The sequence below is a fragment of the Doryrhamphus excisus genome, linkage group LG19 (assembly GCF_037039965.1).
Source record: "Doryrhamphus excisus strain RoL-2023G ecotype Guam linkage group LG19, RoL_Dexc_Guam_v1.1, whole genome shotgun sequence".
NCBI classification, from domain to species: Eukaryota; Metazoa; Chordata; class Actinopteri; order Syngnathiformes; family Syngnathidae; genus Doryrhamphus; species Doryrhamphus excisus.
The window spans coordinates 7,149,463-7,168,000 of record NC_136375.1 but is presented as its reverse complement, the minus strand read 5'-3'; the positions used below and the strand labels follow the sequence as shown (position 1 = coordinate 7,168,000).

General features: G+C 39.5%; 1 protein-coding gene across 1 annotated transcript in view; it reads left to right on the top strand.

Annotated features, from left to right (window-relative positions):
- Positions 1–219: 219 nt before the first annotated feature.
- Positions 220–18,538, top strand: part of ryr3 (ryanodine receptor 3) — a 124,680-nt gene continuing 106,361 nt past the window's right edge. The window contains exon 1 of the mRNA XM_058057853.2: positions 220–398. Coding sequence (XP_057913836.2) covers positions 351–398 — 48 coding nt within the window. The 5' untranslated portion in view covers positions 220–350. The remainder of the gene's footprint in view (positions 399–18,538) is intronic.

The window sequence follows — 18,538 nt, the reverse complement described above, 5'->3', positions numbered from 1 at the left end:
GCATTTATATGAGTTATTTTCCGCTGTTGTGACCAGGAGCGGATACTTTTCTATCTCATTCAACAGGCAAATTGTCACTGAATAATCTTACGACTATGAAGACAGCAGTTAAGACAATAACCATTTCTTTGTCCAGCTGCTGGTCCGCACTGCTGCTGCGGGGAGGAAGATGACGAGGAGGAGAGAAGGGTGGGAGGTTCGCTCTTTGGGGGGGGCTTACCGACAGGTCTTCCCTATATGGCTGTGTATGAGCTCCATGCTAATAACGGCTTGGAGAGCTCAGCATCGCGTTTCTCACCGGCAGTCAGTGGTGGCTTCCACGGTGTGAGCAAGCAGGCTCCTCCACAGCCATGGCCGAGGGCGGAGAAGGAGAGGACGAGATCCAGTTCTTGAGAACTGTAAGTACTAGTTTTAATTCCTAAGCGTCCCTTCACTCGATTTTCAGCAGTTTGAGTAGACAATGCGGGTTTTTGCTTGGTAACATGCATGATTATGATTCGTGGAAGTTCTCGGGCAGCACTACACACTGATGTCCGCGTATACTTCACGGACTCTTAAGGGAATGTCAGTGAGGCGCAGACGTGCAAGGTGCAACGAGGTCGACTGATGGATGCTGTCTTGGAAAATATCCCCTCTGTTCGACCTTTTCGCTATTTGGGACTCCCCGGTGGTCTGTTCCGGTCTTTGCTCCGTGGAAATAGTTGAAACAAGTTGCGCACACATGCATTCAAGTCATGACTATTTTGGATGTTTGACGCAGATTTGCTTAAGAGGCATGCAAGTGCTTTTATCTTCGTAAACGATACCCTGGATTCTTCCTTTCCTGTCAAATGAAGCCATTGAGTGTGATGTATGCAGTATGCTGTTACTTAAGGGGATGCTATATAAGGCTTTCTATATGTTATGTTTTGAGGGGTGCACATGAATGCATTTGGGGAATCAAGCATTGCATTAAAGCCAATTGACTTTAGAATGCCTCATTAAAATCAGATGTAAGGCACTTTTTGCCATCTCATAGTGGTTCATTGTAGGTTGGAATGTGTTTTTAGGTGTTTCACTCAGGTATCAAATACCTTTTATTCATTTCATCTCAATTCCGCTTCTAAAGCCTTCAACGTTGCTGTAGTTAACTATTAAATCACACAGAGCATCACAAGTACATTTTGACACAATCCCTTCTGGGTTCTGGTAGATTTGTTGCATTTTTTATCCCCAAGGAACTCATGGAATTACAACTAATCTGTTATCCTATACAATTCATATGTCAAGCAAGTGTAAAAATGAAGCAATAAAGTGTTTAGATTGCATTTAGAGGTGAAAACATGAAAACCAGAGGAGCGCTATCTATGGGTGAAAAGCAAGCAATTGTGAAAGTCAATCAGAAGTTTACCTGTCATGCCCTGTGTGACTTGTTGGACACTGGTTTGTTTACCTTTTAGTTCCTGTTCTCACCTCTTATTTTGTACCTTCCTGTTTTTAACTGTGGGCAGCAACTTTGCCTTTTCTTTTGGCAACTTGGCAACTGGCTGCACGGTGGATTGAGTGGGGTAGCGCGCAGGCCTCGCAGCTAGGAGACCTGAGTTCAATTCCACCCCTCTGCCATCTCTGTGTGGAGTTTGCATGTTCTCTCTCCATGCATGCGTGGGGTTTCTCCAGGTCCTCCGGTTTCCAAAAACATGCTAGGTTAATTGGCGACTCCAAATTGTCCATAGGTATGAATGTGAGTGTGAATGGTTGTTTGTCTATATGTGCCCTGTGATTGGCTGGCCACCAGTCCAGGGTGTACCCCGCCTCTCGTCTGAAGACAGCTGGGATAGGCTCCAGCACCCCCGCAACCCTCGTGAGGATAAGCGGTAGAAAATGAATGAATGAATAATAAATTGTAATACTTATTTGTTTTATCTGTTAGTGAGCAGGGAATGATTCTATTTTTATTCTATTGATTCTATTTTCATACTTGTGGCGTAGAAAACAATCTTTTTAATACAGTGTAAACATTATTAGAGGCCTCTAAAAATTAAATATCACCCTTACATTCATATTACCCAATATACGAGATGTAAACAGAAAATCAGACATATTAGACTCATGTTAGCGGTTCCTTGTTTTCTCTCTGGACAGTGAACTTCCTTTGGTGGCCTCTGTCTCATCAGTGTGTTGTAATGGCGGTTTTAAATGGCTTTACCCAATGTTGTAGACATAATACTTAATACTGTAAAAATGCCATTTCAGACCTAAATAAAACTCATCGGCTGTTCTGATTCACATTTTTTGGCTTCCGAGCCATTTTTTTTTATAGTCTTACCATTCTGATCCGGCCCCAATAAAAGATTAAATTGAAAGAAAAAATACTTTTAGGGTAGGACTAATCATTTGACGTGGTTATTGATGTCATTTTGAAAATGTGACCTTTTTTCAACAAACTTTCTTCATACATAGTAAATTTATTGACGGTCCCTCGTATAAACCACCAGTGGTTCAAGCTCCCTGCACCTTGACACAGCAGTTGGGGCACAGTGAGGGGGAACTACCGCTGTAGCTACAAAGCACAACATCCAACATGAAACTTAACTTCACTACAGTACATTGAAAAAACATGTCTGCACGGTGGCGGTGCGTTTTCTTCTTCTTGCGGGGGGGGCGGGAGTCAAGCGGCAAGCAGGCGCATTACCACACCTACCGTGTGGCCCATAGTTAAGAACTTTATATGGCAACTGGATCAGCCTGATCTCGTGGTGGAAGTCGATTTTATCAGATCTTGAAAACACAGCAGAACCTTCTTGACATCCAGCCTGTTTAAAATGTTGATATATCTTGGCAGGCAAAATTATCATGTTTGTTTTTATCGAAACAGTGATCATTTTTGATGAATTATTGAAAAGCCGCAATAGTGTGAGCGATATTCAATGTACCACAATGTAGCGAAGGACTACCAATCACCAGTGTCTATCTAGCTAATGTTATGATTTAATGATGTTTACAAGTATGTGTGTGAAGGTGTTGTCACTCTATAAAATGCCCAAGTATATATACATGTATGCGTGTTAATGCGGTGGCTTGGGCTTGGCAATGGGTGCCAGGAGAGGCACTCTTGACTTAACAGCTCCTAACCCTGGCCATGCCAGTGATGTGCTGACCCATGTCACTCGGATTCTACTGCCACAGTGGTATCCTAGTCATTTGATGACAACAGCAATTTGAGAGGGAAGGGGTGGTGGCGGGGCCGGGCCGGGCCGGGGGGTTCCCCCCTAAGCTCGGCTTGAAGCTTGTTATCAAACCTCAGTGGTGAGAGAATCATGCAGTCACTGCAAGCACTTAAAATAAAGGGTGCTGATTGAAATGCAGCACTTTAAGTCAGTTGAGCTTTATTGGATAAGACTTTGGACAAGTGCTGATGGGTGGGGTGTCAGATATGGTCAAAAGTATTTGGACTACTGGCCATTACAGGAAGTGACAACAGAATTTAGAGATAGATTGAGTACCCCTCCACTCCCTTTGCAGCTATAACAGGTTCCACTCTTCTAGGCCAGGGCTTCTGCAATATTTTGGAAAGCGAGTTCAGACGTCTCTGATGTTGGATGTGGCTCAGGTCTCCACCAAAGGTGAGCTTGAGGTCAGGTGCACACCAAACTTGGTGCATTAGGGCACAGTCATTATGGGACTCCAATTTCTTCCCTGTACTGTCCCCATAAAGGAGGCATACGTATATTCATCCAAAATGTCTTACAATCGATCAATTGACGATAAGGTGTGTATTTTGTCTTTTCTATTTAACACCAGTTTTAGCTACTGTCAATGAATAGCACAGTAATACAATGTGATAATTATAGGTTATCACATGGTTTGTCTGGTATCAGGCCAGGTATCATGCCCCCAGTATCAGCCCGAGACCAAAGGTGCGTTTTGTTTCCAGAAAATGTTCAGTTTATTACATGTATTATATCTAAACAGTGTAAACACAACAATTGCAAAAATATTTCAACAATAATATTTTAGCAACAGTCTTATCTTATCAATGCCTGACAATTAAAGTTCCATTAATCTAGTTTGGGTTTTTTGGTGACTGGAGAAGCACTAGGTACTAAGCACTCGTGCACTGTTCTCTGATTGGTTGTTTCACAGGCACGATACCAGAGCAGCGCGCTCTGAGTGGACAGCTACGGGGGCTGATACTGGACATGGTTAAACTCTATATTTTATCAGTATCACTGCCCTGGGCTTTGACACAGTATCATTTCAGCCTTTTCCCGTATCATTCATGGGCGCTTTCTGGGGTACAGGGCCAATTAATACTGTAGTATGTGATAATAAACTCTAAACTGTCACTACCTCAGTCATCCAGGTCATAGTAGTGCAGCACCTAGCATGGACACAGTCTCACCCCGCTGTTTATGTGTCACGTCAGAGGAATCCGACAGTGATGAGAGCTTGAAAAAGAGAGTGAAAGTAGAAAAATGTTACACCTCCGCAAGGGAGTTGTAACTATATGCATATGTCAACCATGCTACTTTATACTCACTCAGATGTCACTGTCCATATACTTTACGCTGCTTGTGGATCTTTGTATTGTTGCTGAAGGGGCAAATCTAAAAAAGATATTATTGCGTTCATGTCTCGGAGGGAATGACTCTTTTTATGTCTAATAAAAAAAACAACAACAACCTTGCAAACTGTATAACATATAAAGCAGGTAGCTGATGTAATCGCAGACTAGGGTATAGAATCTGTTATGATTTACTGAGGCTTTGAACAATTACTTTGGCAAGCACGTGATGTTATATTTTTAGGAAAGCATCTGTAAGCAAGAGCTGTTTTTGGGGGGTGCACAATCTGTTTTCATGTTGACATGTAAACATCTGCATGGTAAACTTGGCTGCAGTCCTGGAGCACACAGGGCACCCAGAAATACGCAGTGCGCTTGCACACCTCATCAGTGAAGGATGTGTCAAAAGGAGGAAGAAATTGAGTTGTTCATCGTTGTATGTGTGTGCTATGAACAAATAAACCACCCACATGTTGTACAAAACATTACACAGTTTTAGTTCAAAACCAAATGGTTCCCCTGTACTATGTTAATGCAAAGGATATTTAGTTTGTGTAGTATTTTTATACAGTGCTTTGCAAAAGTCCTATCCCACAATTTCATCTGTTATTTTAGTAATACTGTTTATTTCTTAGTAGTTCTCGGTTCATGGAGGATGCCTCTGTACATTTTGGCCAAAATCAAAGTTTTGTTTTTACAATCATCAGTGTGTACTCTCATGAACTGATAAAAACAATATGTCTTGGCTTAGTAGAGGTTTGCTCGTGTTTTGCATGTGTATTCATTGGCTTGACCTTTGACCATGTCAAGTAAAGCAGGAGCTGTATTTACAGCGATAGCGTAAATGTGAAGTAGATTTCACAGATTATGTCAAGTAGTATGTACTGTACATTATAGTTGGCATGTTGGCTACACAGTCACAGTCATGTTCTCCGGGTACAACGGTTTCCTCCTCCATTCCAAAAAACATAAGTTAATTGGCCACTCCAAATTGTCCATAGGTATGAATGTGAGTGTGAATGGTTGTTTGTCTATATGTGCCCTGTGATTGGCTGGCAACCAGTTCAGGGTGTACCCCGCCTCTCGCCCAAAGACAGCTGGGATAGGCTCCAGCACCCCCCGCGGCCCTCGTGAGGAAAAAGCGGTAGAAAATGTGAGTGTGAATGGTTGTCTGTATGTGCCCTGTGATTGGCTGGCCACCAGTCGTGGGTGTGCCCGAAGACAGCTTGGATAGGCTCAAGTATACCCCCACAAACATGATGAGGATAAGCGGCATAGAAAATGGATGGATGGCGTTATCTTGGGTATCATCAACTTTCAAAGTTAAAGGATCAGCCATTTCTTAAAAAGATGTGAAGATATGTGTGTGTGGTTATACTTATAGGTTATCACATGGTTTGTCTGGTATCAGGCCTTCGGTCTCGGTCTCAGGCTGATACTGACACTTGGGGGCATGATACTGGGCCTGATACCAGACAAACCATGTGATGATCTTATTATCACATACTATTTAATCATGAGCTTATTATCACATACTATTTAATCAAAAGACCATTTTGTTTCCAGAAAATGTTCAGTTTATTACATGTATTATATCTAAACAGTGTAAACACAACAATTGCAAAAATATTTCAACAATAATATTTTATCAACAGTCTTATCTTATCAATGTCTGACAATTAAAGTTCCATTAATCAAGTTTGGGTTTTTTGGTGACTGGAGAAGCACTAGGCACTAAGCACTCGTGTGCTGTTCTCTGATTGGTTGTTTCACGGGCACGATACCAGAGCAGCGCGCTCTGAGTGGACAGCTACGGGGGCTGATACTGGACATGGTTAAACTCTATATTTTATCAGTATCACTGCCCTGGGCTTTGACACAGTATCATTTCGGCCTTTTCCCGTATCATTCATGGGCGGTTTCTAGGGTACAGGGACAATTAATACTGTAGTATGTGATAAAATATAATATTTGCTAAAGAAAGGTGCATTTCTCCCAACGTAATCTGAATAGAAGAGGTGGGATTTCCTCTGCATGAAATCTGAATCAAATGCTTTGATAGCCACAGAACGTTCTTGTTAGTCCTCGTTACTGAAGGACAGCGATCCTGCCGCCATGCCTATCAATTACACAACTTGTGGGTGGTGTGGATTTCATTATAGGTGTGTGTGTGTGTGTGTGTGTGTGTGTGTGCTTTTTAGGGAGGCTGGATACCTTAATCATAAGCCTTTTACACAGAGTGCAGTATTGCCGCAACAGTGATGCTGCCATCCTGCTGCTTATGAATTAAACAAGGCAGGTGCAATGCTGCCTCAGTGTGTGACGTCCCCAGCATCTCTAATAAATGTATGACAGCAGTGACACCCCACACCTGTGTCCTATATAGAAACCAGTTCTGCAGTGTTATTGCCTTTTCAACTTGCTTTTTGGTTTAATGTTCTCCTACGCAGTTCTGTGTTTTGTCGAGAAACACTAGTGCGGTATTCCCAGCGGGGAAGGCTGCGATGGACTTATTGATCAAAATGTTTTTGACCTTTGCTGCACAGTGGGCTCTATGGAATTGCTTTTAAATGAATGCCTATCATTTCTGTGTCAGAGATGTATTATGAAACAGATGCATTGCTCTAAAGGTCCCACAATCCCTAAAGCCCGGTGAAATCTGCAGTACAGTACAAGCCTGATGGGTATTGCACATCATAACTGTTTCTTTTTTATTGACAAAGAGTAGTCTGGTTATAAATACAATGGTGCTTTTATGTTGTAAGTGCAAATGCATTTGTTTGAACTTTGAAAGAATTTATATATCATAATGGAAGTACTGAACAGGAAATCTATTCTAGAGTCAAACTGGCAACATCATCAAAGTGTCATTAACTGTAGTGATATTTTTAGTAAGATTTTTACATACATTTGTCACTGGCCCAGTGACAAAAATGTTAATCACTGTATGATAACCCCCGCAACTCGTGAGGATGAGTGGCATAGAAGATGGATGAAAAATCTCAACGACAGAAAAAATAGAAAAATCAGCAGTAATTTTACAAGAAGAATGTGAAAATGAGAAAAACATTGTGATATTATGAGGAACAATAAAGTCACTTTAGTACCATAAAGTTGAAAAAAAAATTAAATAATGCACAAGGTTGAAAATAACCAATTACCTAAAAATGTTATCCAATACTTCTCTACAAGAGGAGAAATATGATCTCAGGGAAGAACTATGAGGGAAGAACACTTCTATGCTAGCCTGCGATTGGCAGGCAACCAGGCCGGGATGGGCTCCAGCGCCCCCCTGCGACCCTCGTGAGGAAAAAGCTGTAGAGAATGAATGAACTTCTATGCTAGGACTACATTAAAAAGCCATAGCATTTCAGTATGTGGAATCAAACTATGGAATGGATTGAGTAAGGAAATCAAACAATGCACAATGATGAGCCAATTCAAGAAACAATACAAGCAGTTGATATTTGCTAAATACAAGGATGAAGAGTCTTGAACCAGTCATGATGTGCTATATATATCACTATATTGACACTTACTATGGTACACATTATGTCATTGGATGGTCATATCACCTCGTACTTCGGTACGAGGTGCATTATTAAAAAAAAAAACATAAACTGTATTATGGAAAGCAGGAAGTGAACAAATGTAACAGTTACTGATTGTAAAAGTACCAGATGGAGGGGTAGGATTTAATAAGCTTTGCTTCTTCCTACTCCTTTTGGACATGTGGAACTGGGAACTGATTATGTGATGCACTCAATTGTAATCTGATGCATGTTCAAATGAAATAAAACAATCACCAAAATTAAGACATGTTATTGTTTTAAGTTGTCATACTATGAAGACAACAAATGTGTAGTTTTTGGAAAATTAGTCTAAAGAAAAAAGTTATAAGTATCATGGGAAAAAAGTCATAATTACAAGAAGAAAGTAAAAGTAAAAAATAGTTTAAACAAACAGCACAAATGGGGAAAAACTTTTTCTGAGAATAACTTGAAAATATTAAGAGAAAAAAGTCGTATTTGAGAATAAGTGGAAAAGTTGTGGTTATTTTGGAGCAGTGTTATGAGAAACACACAAAAAGAATAAAGTTGTAATTTTTGGAAAATTACTTTGAGGAAAAAGCCACTCCAAATTGTCCATAGGTATGAATGTGAGTGTGAATGGTTGTTTGTCTATATGTGCCCTGTGATTGGCTGGCCACCAGTGCAGGGTGGAACCCGCCTCTCGCCCGAAGACAGCTGGGATAGGCTCCAGCACCCCCGCGACCCTCGTGAGGAAAAGCGGTAGAAAATGAATGAGTTTGAGGAAAAAGCCACTCCAAATTGTCCATAGGTATGAATGTGAGTGTGAATGGTTGTTTGTCTATATGTGCCCTGTGATTGGCTGGTGACCAGTTCAGGGTGCCCCGCCTCTCGCCCAAAAGACAGCTGGGATAGGCTCCAGCACCCCCGCGACCCTCGTGAGGACAAGCGGTACAGAAAATGGATGGATGGATAGTTTAGAGAAAGCGTTATATATTATTATGGGAAGTAAGTCATAATTAGGAGAGGACTATTTACTGGAACAAAGATGAAATTTGAAAAATCATTGATTAAAATCATTGACATCCTATGATCTTTGTGGTGTTTGCATGTCGAGGTTCCAATGTGGTTTTATTTTAGGGAAATGCTAGGCATATTGCAAACAATTCTCTGATGATTAGTTTTCCAGCAAGTTGTCAGATTTCCTTGAAACAACCTTTTCGGAATTTGTTGTGTGCTTCCATCTGGAACAGCTGCTGCTGTTGAGACGTGACATTTTGCAGCTTGATTCCCTTGCAGTGAGGTTTGTCTGGTTCAGATATATTCCAAAAACAAAGGCTTTAAAACCACTTCCATGATACACTGGCTAGTGTCAAAGTCAGTGGTTTTCAAAGACTGATGTGGGCCTCCCCTTGGGACGTGCCAGATGACTTCAGGGGAATGCAGCAGCTTGAGAAAAATCAATTAAATCCAACTTCTTAACTTGTGTTAAAAGGCAAAATGAATTGATTAGTTCATGTAGTGAACTCCAGAAAGACACTTTGAAAAAACGGCTGGTCTAGGTCATGATGTCCCTGATATTAGTGGACCATTATGTGGGCATCTGTGGTAGCACTGTGTCAATGCAATTTATGTACAACGATATTATTTCTTCCTGACCTTTTTGCTCCAGGGCACCCTTATAATTATGAAGTATAACTTGGACTTGAAATCATCACAGTAAGCATTTCTCATACCTACACTCTAAACCAGGGGTCTCAAACTCAATTTACTTGGGGGCCACTGGAGTTCGGGTCTGGGTGAGACTTTGCCGCATCAGGTTTAAAAAAAAACAAAAAACGCATTTATTAAAAACAAAAAAATTTAGAAAACTTTGCTTTGGTTCCAATTTTCTACAAGAAAAGCTCTGATAAAACATTCCACTGTTCTCAAATATCTTACTTTTTATTTTTCTACACAAAGTAAAATGAAAAATAAATAAACAAATCAAGAATAAAGAAAATCAATCAGTAATAAATAAATAAATATAATAATAATAATAAAACAGCAAATAATAAAAACTTAAGAAACCACATATAGTTGGTGATTAGACAAATTATTTTTTTCAGATTAAAATGAACAAAGCATTATTAGAGCCCTGTAGACATGACAAAACACGACTATAGTCACATTTATACTTTTTTTATTTACAACATATTGCGCAACTGCAGGGTCTTGAGACACATGCTAACTCGCAAACTAGAGAGCTAGCGACCTAAACGGTAGCCTTCAAGTTATTTCCTTTAAACTTAAATAGCCAAAAACTTACCACTTCCACACGGATAGGGAGGATAACTATTAACAGTTATTTAACCTTTAACATGAACATTAATCAAACGTAATAATTTTTTTCTGGGTACATGATACCATACAGCATCCATATAAAACTTGCGCGGGCCGCACTAACATTAAACTTTCATATCAAGGCGGGGGCCTCAAACTAGTGTCCAGCGGGCCACATTTGGCCCGCGGGCCGCGTGTTTGAGACCCCTGCTCTAAACCCTGATATGCTCTCAGAACTAAAATTATGTTTGGACATTACACAATATTTTAGTGACATTTTCAAAAGTTTCAAGTTTGCACAAAACAAAAAATATAAAAATATTAATTATAATTACATAAATAAATATTAAAAATAATTATTATATAATTATATATATATATTATATATTATATTATTATTATAAAAATATTATAACATATATATATATATATATATATATATATATACGTATAACAAAAAATATAATATATTGTGATGTCGATGACGTCATGACTATAAAATATTAAGCCCTATTAAGTTAGTGGCATAAATCTTAACAGAGCTACAAACTTGACTTTCAGTCAACTACATAACGACATTTGAGTGTTACAACCTTATTAATTATGAGCTAGTTCAGCTGTTGGGGTTTACAGTGTATGCATTTGTCTCAAGATGAAAACACGCACACACAACTTCACCCTATGTGCCAGTTTCCTCTCTGACACATCAGACACGTTTCTTACATCACAACGCTTTCATTTCCACCCAGGCTCTGCTCTGGCTCCTCACGCTCAGCGCGTCTGAGAAATGCTTCCTATAAAGTCATATGCATGCAAACCAAGCCAGGAAATTTCCAATTTGTTACAGGAACTGCGATGCGCATCGATACTGCGGGGCAAAACTTGCTTGACTGGTGAATCTTATTTCATTTATTTTTTTTTAATATGGAGCTTAGATGCGTGTGATGCATTATTGATTTTCAGCCATGAGGCGGTGATAACAATCATGCTGTTCCCTTAGATAAATCAGATGAACACACAGGAATATCTTTGCCTTTTAGTAGAGATACTGTACTTATTAATGCTGGTTCTACTTTTTGACCATAGTGTTGATAGCACTGTTGTTGTTGTCTTTTGGCTTCTGCAGTCAAGAGTCACCAAAGCCAGTCATCAACACCTACGTGATTTGTTGTTGTTGTTGTTTTTGTTTTTTTTTTACACCGGATGCCCTTCCTTTATCTGGGCTTGGGACAGGCACTGTCCACACCATCTGCTCAAAAAGGTCTATAGGTATACACAGCTACCCGACAGTCCCCATTTTGTCTTTTTCCCTGTCATAGGTTGATACAGCTTTTTTTAAAGCTGGATAATGACTATCTGTACCAAATATCTACTAGGTATAATCATAATTCATTCATTCATTGTCTACCGCTTTTCCTCACAAGGGTTGCGGGGGGTGCTGGAGCCTATCCCAGCTGTCTTTGGGCGAGAGGCGGGGTACACCCTGGACTGGTCGCCAGCCAATCACAGGGCACATATAGACAAACAACCATTCACACTCACATTCATACCTATGGACAATTTGGAGTGGCTAATTAACCTAGCATGTTTTTGGAATGTGGGAGGAAACCGGAGTACCCGGAGAAAACCCACGCATGCACGGGGAGAACATGCAAACTCGAACACAGGTGGGATTGAACCCTGGTCTCCTCGCTGTGAGGTCTACACGCTAACCACTTGACCACCGTGCCGCCCGCTATAATCATAATAATAGATTAATTTGGCCTTTTAGGCATATTTCATGGAATGAACTGTTGATGAATCTCATCAAACTGGGTTCACTTCTTAGCTGCAACCAACGGAGGTGATGTTGATTTAGTATCAACTAGTTTGCGATATAAAAATAGAAGTTGAGCTAAATCCATGCAGACCTCTTTCTAGCAGAATATGTTTCATTCAAATAATGCAAGTAGGAGTTCAGAACAACAAAGCGTTAAGAGATTTTCACAAAAACAAAATATCATTCTTGCCTTTTCAGCCAACCTTGACCAAAGGCTGCCTTTTGATCCGTACTGAGCATGTGCAAAGCACGCAAGTCAAAATAGCTGCACTGAGGTATTGAACAAAATTACTTTTTCTCAAGTTCACATCGGTGGGAGCGGTGGGTGACTTGTGGGGGGTTTATGTGACACGTGCAGAACGTCGGAGCTTCTCGGGTATCGGGCCAGTCGGTGGACAGCGTGAGGCTGCACATGCTCACAAACACACAAACACACACCTGCCACTGTCTGTTAAGGCATAAGTGCGTCGGTTGAGACTGGGAAAAAAAAGCGTGAAAGAGAAAAAAATAAGAATATGCCACACATCTCGTTGTGGCATCAAAGAAAGCACAAATCAAAGTGTTGGTTTCAACTGAGGGGATCGGTGGGGCAGAGAGAACAGGTTGGTTGATGACGGGGGTCGAGTTCCTGGCCTACACTTGGCAGCCACCCGACTCTTACTTACCTCCAGGGCCCTAAACATAGTCCTGATGCTGTTCTTTAGTGGTCTAGCAGATGGTCACGATGCTGCTGCCTGGGATTCACCACATTCTATGGATCAGATCAAGTTTGGGCTGCAGAGAGGGGGAGCATGTGTCGTGTATAACGGACAATAAAACGATTTATTTTTCCAATAACATACCAATTAAAACTAAAATGTATTGCAACAAGAGATTTGTGTGTCAGGGGTGTCAAATTAGTACATGAATTCAATCTAATTAATTAATCTAATTTTAAATCTCTGAACTTTTGTAAGTTATGTGTTTTGGCTTCTATTGAGTTGCTGGGGTTGGAAAACAATGGTCAGTCCCACCCTGAAGGGGACACTGTTTGCTTATCATTGGCTGCTATTGTAGTTGGGAGGGCAAGGTAAGGAGCGGAGAGGAGGCAAGTGACATTTGTCAGACCAATGAATTGGAAATTTCAAAAACTCCTAGATGGTGCCATTGATAAAGGTCGAGTTATATGCCTTCTTTGGAAGAAGTTTGCTAACCCTAACCCTAACAAACGATGCAGCCACAGTTAATGCTAGCAGCAAAGACGTTAGCAATTTAGTGAGACATAACAAAGGTCTTCCACAAACTAAAGTTTAGGACAGGGGTCTCAAACTCAATTTACCTGGGGGCCACTGGAGCTCGGGTCTGGGCGAGGCTGGGCCGCATCAGGTTTCCCAAAAAAAAACAAAAAAACACATTTAATAAAAACAGAAAAATGAATAAACTTTACTTTGGTTCCGATTTTCTACAAGAAAAGCTCTGATAAAACATTCCACTGTTCTCACATATAATAATAATAAAAAATTAAGAAAAAGAATATAGTTGGTGGGTAGACAAATTATTTTTTTCAGATTAAAATGAACAAAGCATTATTAGAGCCCTGTAGACATGACAAAACACGACTATAGTCACATTTATACTCTTTTTATTTACAACATATTGCGCAACTGCAGGGTCTTGAGACACATGCTAACTCACAAACTAGAGAGCTAGCGACCTAAACGGTAGCCTTCAAGTTATTTCCTTTAAACTTAAAAAGCCGAAAACTTACCACTTCCACACATATAGGGAGGATAACTATTAACAGTTATTTAACCTTTAACATGAACATTAATCAAATGTAATAACTTCTTCTGGGTACATGATACCATACAGCATCCATATCAAACTTGCGCGGGCCGCACTAACATTAAACTTTAATATCAAGGCGGGGGCCTCAAACTAGTGTCCTGCGGGCCGCGTGTTTGAGACCCCTGGTTTAGGAGAACACGCTGCGTACGAGCGAGTCTGCAACCGACTGGCTGACAAATGTTCTTGTCAAGTGGACAACAATACCGCAAGCCGATCAACATAGTGGAAGATGAGTGGTTAATAGAGGTGTTGCAAACCACATCCAGTGACTTCTCTTGCAAGCCACTGTGCAGGATAACACTGACCACCAAAATCAGCAAGCTGTATGATAGCTGAAAGATATTCACCCAATCGTGTCGCACACTGGACCTCAGCTATTTGAGGGTGACCGGACACTAACGATGGTGATGATTAATGTTACTTTTTAGGGATGTCTAATATTGGCTTTTTTGCCGAAAACCGATAAGCTGTTATTGCCTGACTCTCAGTTTCCAATACTGATATCAGCCGATACAAATACCGATATGTGTAACATGACATATCTCCTGTGGTGGAATGAACACATACAGTATGTGTTGTATACAGCATTTTTTAAATATTGGTTTCCATGGTCTGATACCGTTATTGCATTTTTATGTTGATATCGTGAATTATTAGACATACCTATTATTTTTTAATGTGCATTTATTTAGCGCTGTGATTTCATATATTTTATATTATCTGAAGCAGACGAAAACCAACAGGTTGAGTGTACAATATCTGTATTTCTCAGAAAAGTATTCTTATTAGGGCTGCATGGAGGTCGAGTGGTTAGCGTGTAGACCTCACAGCTAGGAGACCAGGGTTCAATTCCACCCGCGGCCATCTCTGTGTGGAGTTTGCATGTTCTCCCCGTGCATGCGTGGGTTTTCTCCGGGTACTCCGGTTTCCTCCCACATTCCAAAAACATGCTAGGTTAATTGGCCACTCCAAATTGTCCATAGGTATGAATGTGAGTGTGAATGGTTGTTTGAAATCTTGATTGATTGATTCTTAATGATTTTGATGTGTTAACTTCAACATTTTATATGGACCTGATGTTTTATTTTATTTGAATGTTCTTGGTGGTGGAAATGAAAGGTTGCAGGCAACACATGAAATTCCGTCACCATGGAAGGGCTGGGACCGCATCTGTTTGTTAAAAACAAAAAATATGATTTTGTAAAGCTTCTTTTTTGTTAATTATGCCACAATATTGAAATGAATGTAATTTTTTTTGGTGGTCTTTAAAGAGATTAATTACAGATGTCTCTTAATTTTTGCCATCTTTTGACTGCATCAGTTTGTAATTTGCAACTAATATCTTGAACGTCTGCTCACTCAAACAATGTTGGCAAATAAAGTGTACTCCCTGTCATGACTGCTGCCAATAATAGCTTATCATGAAATTAGCCGGCAACGAGACGCTGCTGACCTTTTACTTTATGATTTATGTTTTACAATGAGATCATCAGCATCGCACACAAGATTTATAGCCTTGCTGCCAAATGTACATCTTTTGTAATGTTCAGACAGTTGGCCACTTAACACAGTAGGCATTCTTGGTATACGCCATTGGACACAGCCGGGAAGATAAACTTGAACAACAAATAAGAGGTATTGTCTGACATTTGTATCAGTATCCAATTTAAAACATATCAGATCACCTTTGTCCTTTTATTATTTGCAGATAATTGAGTAGTTAACTGCAAGTTACAGCCAGGTGTGACTTGTATATCAAGATATATGCAATTTAACATGTTTTTAAATGTCAATTGATACTGACTGACATGAACTAAAGGAATGAACATTGTTGGCGAGAGGGCACTCCATACTTGGAACCTGATAAATATAATGCAAAACAATGTTCGTTCATTCATTTTCTATGAAGTAATCCTCACTCGGGTCACGGGGGTATGCTGGATATCTCTATCCCAGCTGATTTTTGTGCGAGAGGCAGGGTACTAACATGCATGTTTGGAATGTGGGAGAAAGCTGGAGTACCCGAAGAAAAACCACATACGCACAGGGAGAACATACAAACTTTACACAGTGATATCAAACCTGTGTGCTAACCACTAGGCCACCGTTTCCTCAAAATTGTCCAATCCAAACAGGAATGTACAACCTGCAAACATATTAATAAGATATCTTGCACCGTTTAGCACTTTTTTGTGTCATTCCCATCACGACTTATTCAGTTAAATGTCAACAATTTTGGTAATGGATTTATTTCATTTGAACATGCATCCGATTACAATTGAGTGCATCCCATAATCAGTTCTCAGTTCCACATGTCCAAAAGGAGTAGGAAGAAGCAAAGCTTATTAAATCCTACCCCTCCATTCTCAGAAAATTACAGGCTTTTTTCCCCATTTGTGTTTTTTGTTTAAACTATTTTTTACTTTTACTTACTATTTTTACTTTCTTGTAATTATGACTTTATTCCCATGATACTTATAAGTTTTTTCTTTAGACTAATTTTCCAAAAACTACACATTTGTTGTCTTCATTGTATTACAACTTACAACAATAATTAATTTTGGTAATGGTAATGGTTTTATTTCATTTGAACATGCATTAGATTACAATTGCATTACATAATCAGTTCCCAGTTCCACATGTCCAAAAGGAGTAGGAAGAAGCAAAGCTTATTAAATCCTACCCCTCCATCTGGTACTTTTACAATCAGTAACTGTTACATTTGTTCACTTCCTGCTTTCCATAATACAGTTTACGTTTTTTTTTTTTTTTTTTATAATGTACCTTGTACCGAAGTACGAGGTGATATGAGCATCCAATGACATAATGTGTACCATAGTAAGTGTCAATATAGTGATATATATAGCACATCATGACTGGTTCAAGACTCTTCATCCTTGTATTTAGCAAACATCAACTGCTTGTATTGTTTCTTGAATTGGCTCATCGTTGTGCATTGTTTGAGGTCCTTACTCAATCCATTCCATAGTTTGATTCCACATACTGAAATGCTATGGCTTTTTAACGTAGTCCTAGCATAGAAGTGTTTCAAATTTAGTTCTTCCATGAGATCATATTTCTACTATTTTGGCTTAACAATGATATAATAGCTGGGTTGGTTTTTATATTAAAAAAACAACTTAATACATCTTATTAAGAAGTCAAGTCTGCACCTTTTTAATGTACCACATGTCCACAAGAAAGACTAAGACTCTAATTTGTGGCAGACCACCAACACATTGTGGAGCATCTTTGTAAACAACAAAGAAGAACTGAACTCTTCAATAATACAAAAGCCTTATTTTGAAAAATGGTGGGATTTTAGTATAACAAATCACCCAAATAATTATCTGCTTCCAATGATGACACAGAATCATTTCTTTTGCACAAAAACAGAATACAGTAATTCAACAAATCTGTCACACAGATCTTATTTTTAGACTTTTCAAATATTGCCAACATCTGATTTCCCACCTCCTGATGGGAGCTGTGCAGCCTGTATTTAAATCTATTGAATTATCACTAGAAGTGGGAGCCAGAACCATGGCAACCATCTGCTTAGATTACACACACACGTGCACACACACAAATCAATAAGTGTGAGTTTGTCGGCAAATAGAAGCCCTCTCCAACCCTGATGGATACAGATGTTGTTTAGTTTCATGTCCGCTGTTCTCATACAGATAAAAGATGTTTGTGCATACACAGTAGAGTTTGCAACTACATTTTACTGATAACTAATTCACTCCATGCTTTGTTGATGTTATATGTAATTCACTAGTTTCTCCACTAAGTAACTACGCTCAGATTGTGCTTTAATTAACAATACAATACTATACTACAGTACAGTATGGCCATTGTGGGTGCCAATAAGCATTATTTTGCAGCAATGGTCCTCAATTCCCATGCCCACCACCCCCTTAGAGGACAGACCACCCTCTCAGCCCCTTATTAAAAAATACTATTGAGAATTTTTAATTTAAAAAAAAAATTTTTAATCTTTAATTTTAATTAATTTATTTATCAAAACCACCATATAAGTTGCTGGCACCAGAACCATATCCTATATTTTATTTTATTCAGTAAACCAAGTGTAGTACAAAGCGACTTCTCTCAAGCTTTTCTTCCCGTCACTTACACATACTAGCACCTGGAGAGTTGTTGTCCGCAACAACAAAAAGCGGCGGAGCTATGATACCAATTTTTATGACTCTTATAGATCAATGAAGCCATCAAACAACAGCTAAAAAAAATGTGATGTGCATTTTTTATTGCAATGTACCACTTTTTATTTCATTGATATTGAAACAATTGGACAAGGGACTAGCGTGCAGGCCACACAGCGAGGAGACCCGGGTTCAATTCCCCGTGCATGTGTGGGTTTTCTCCGGGTACTCCGGTTTCCTCCCACATTATAAAAACATGCTAGGTTAATTGGCGACTCCAAATTGTCCATAGGCATGAATGTGAGTGTGAATGGTTGTTTGTCAATATGTG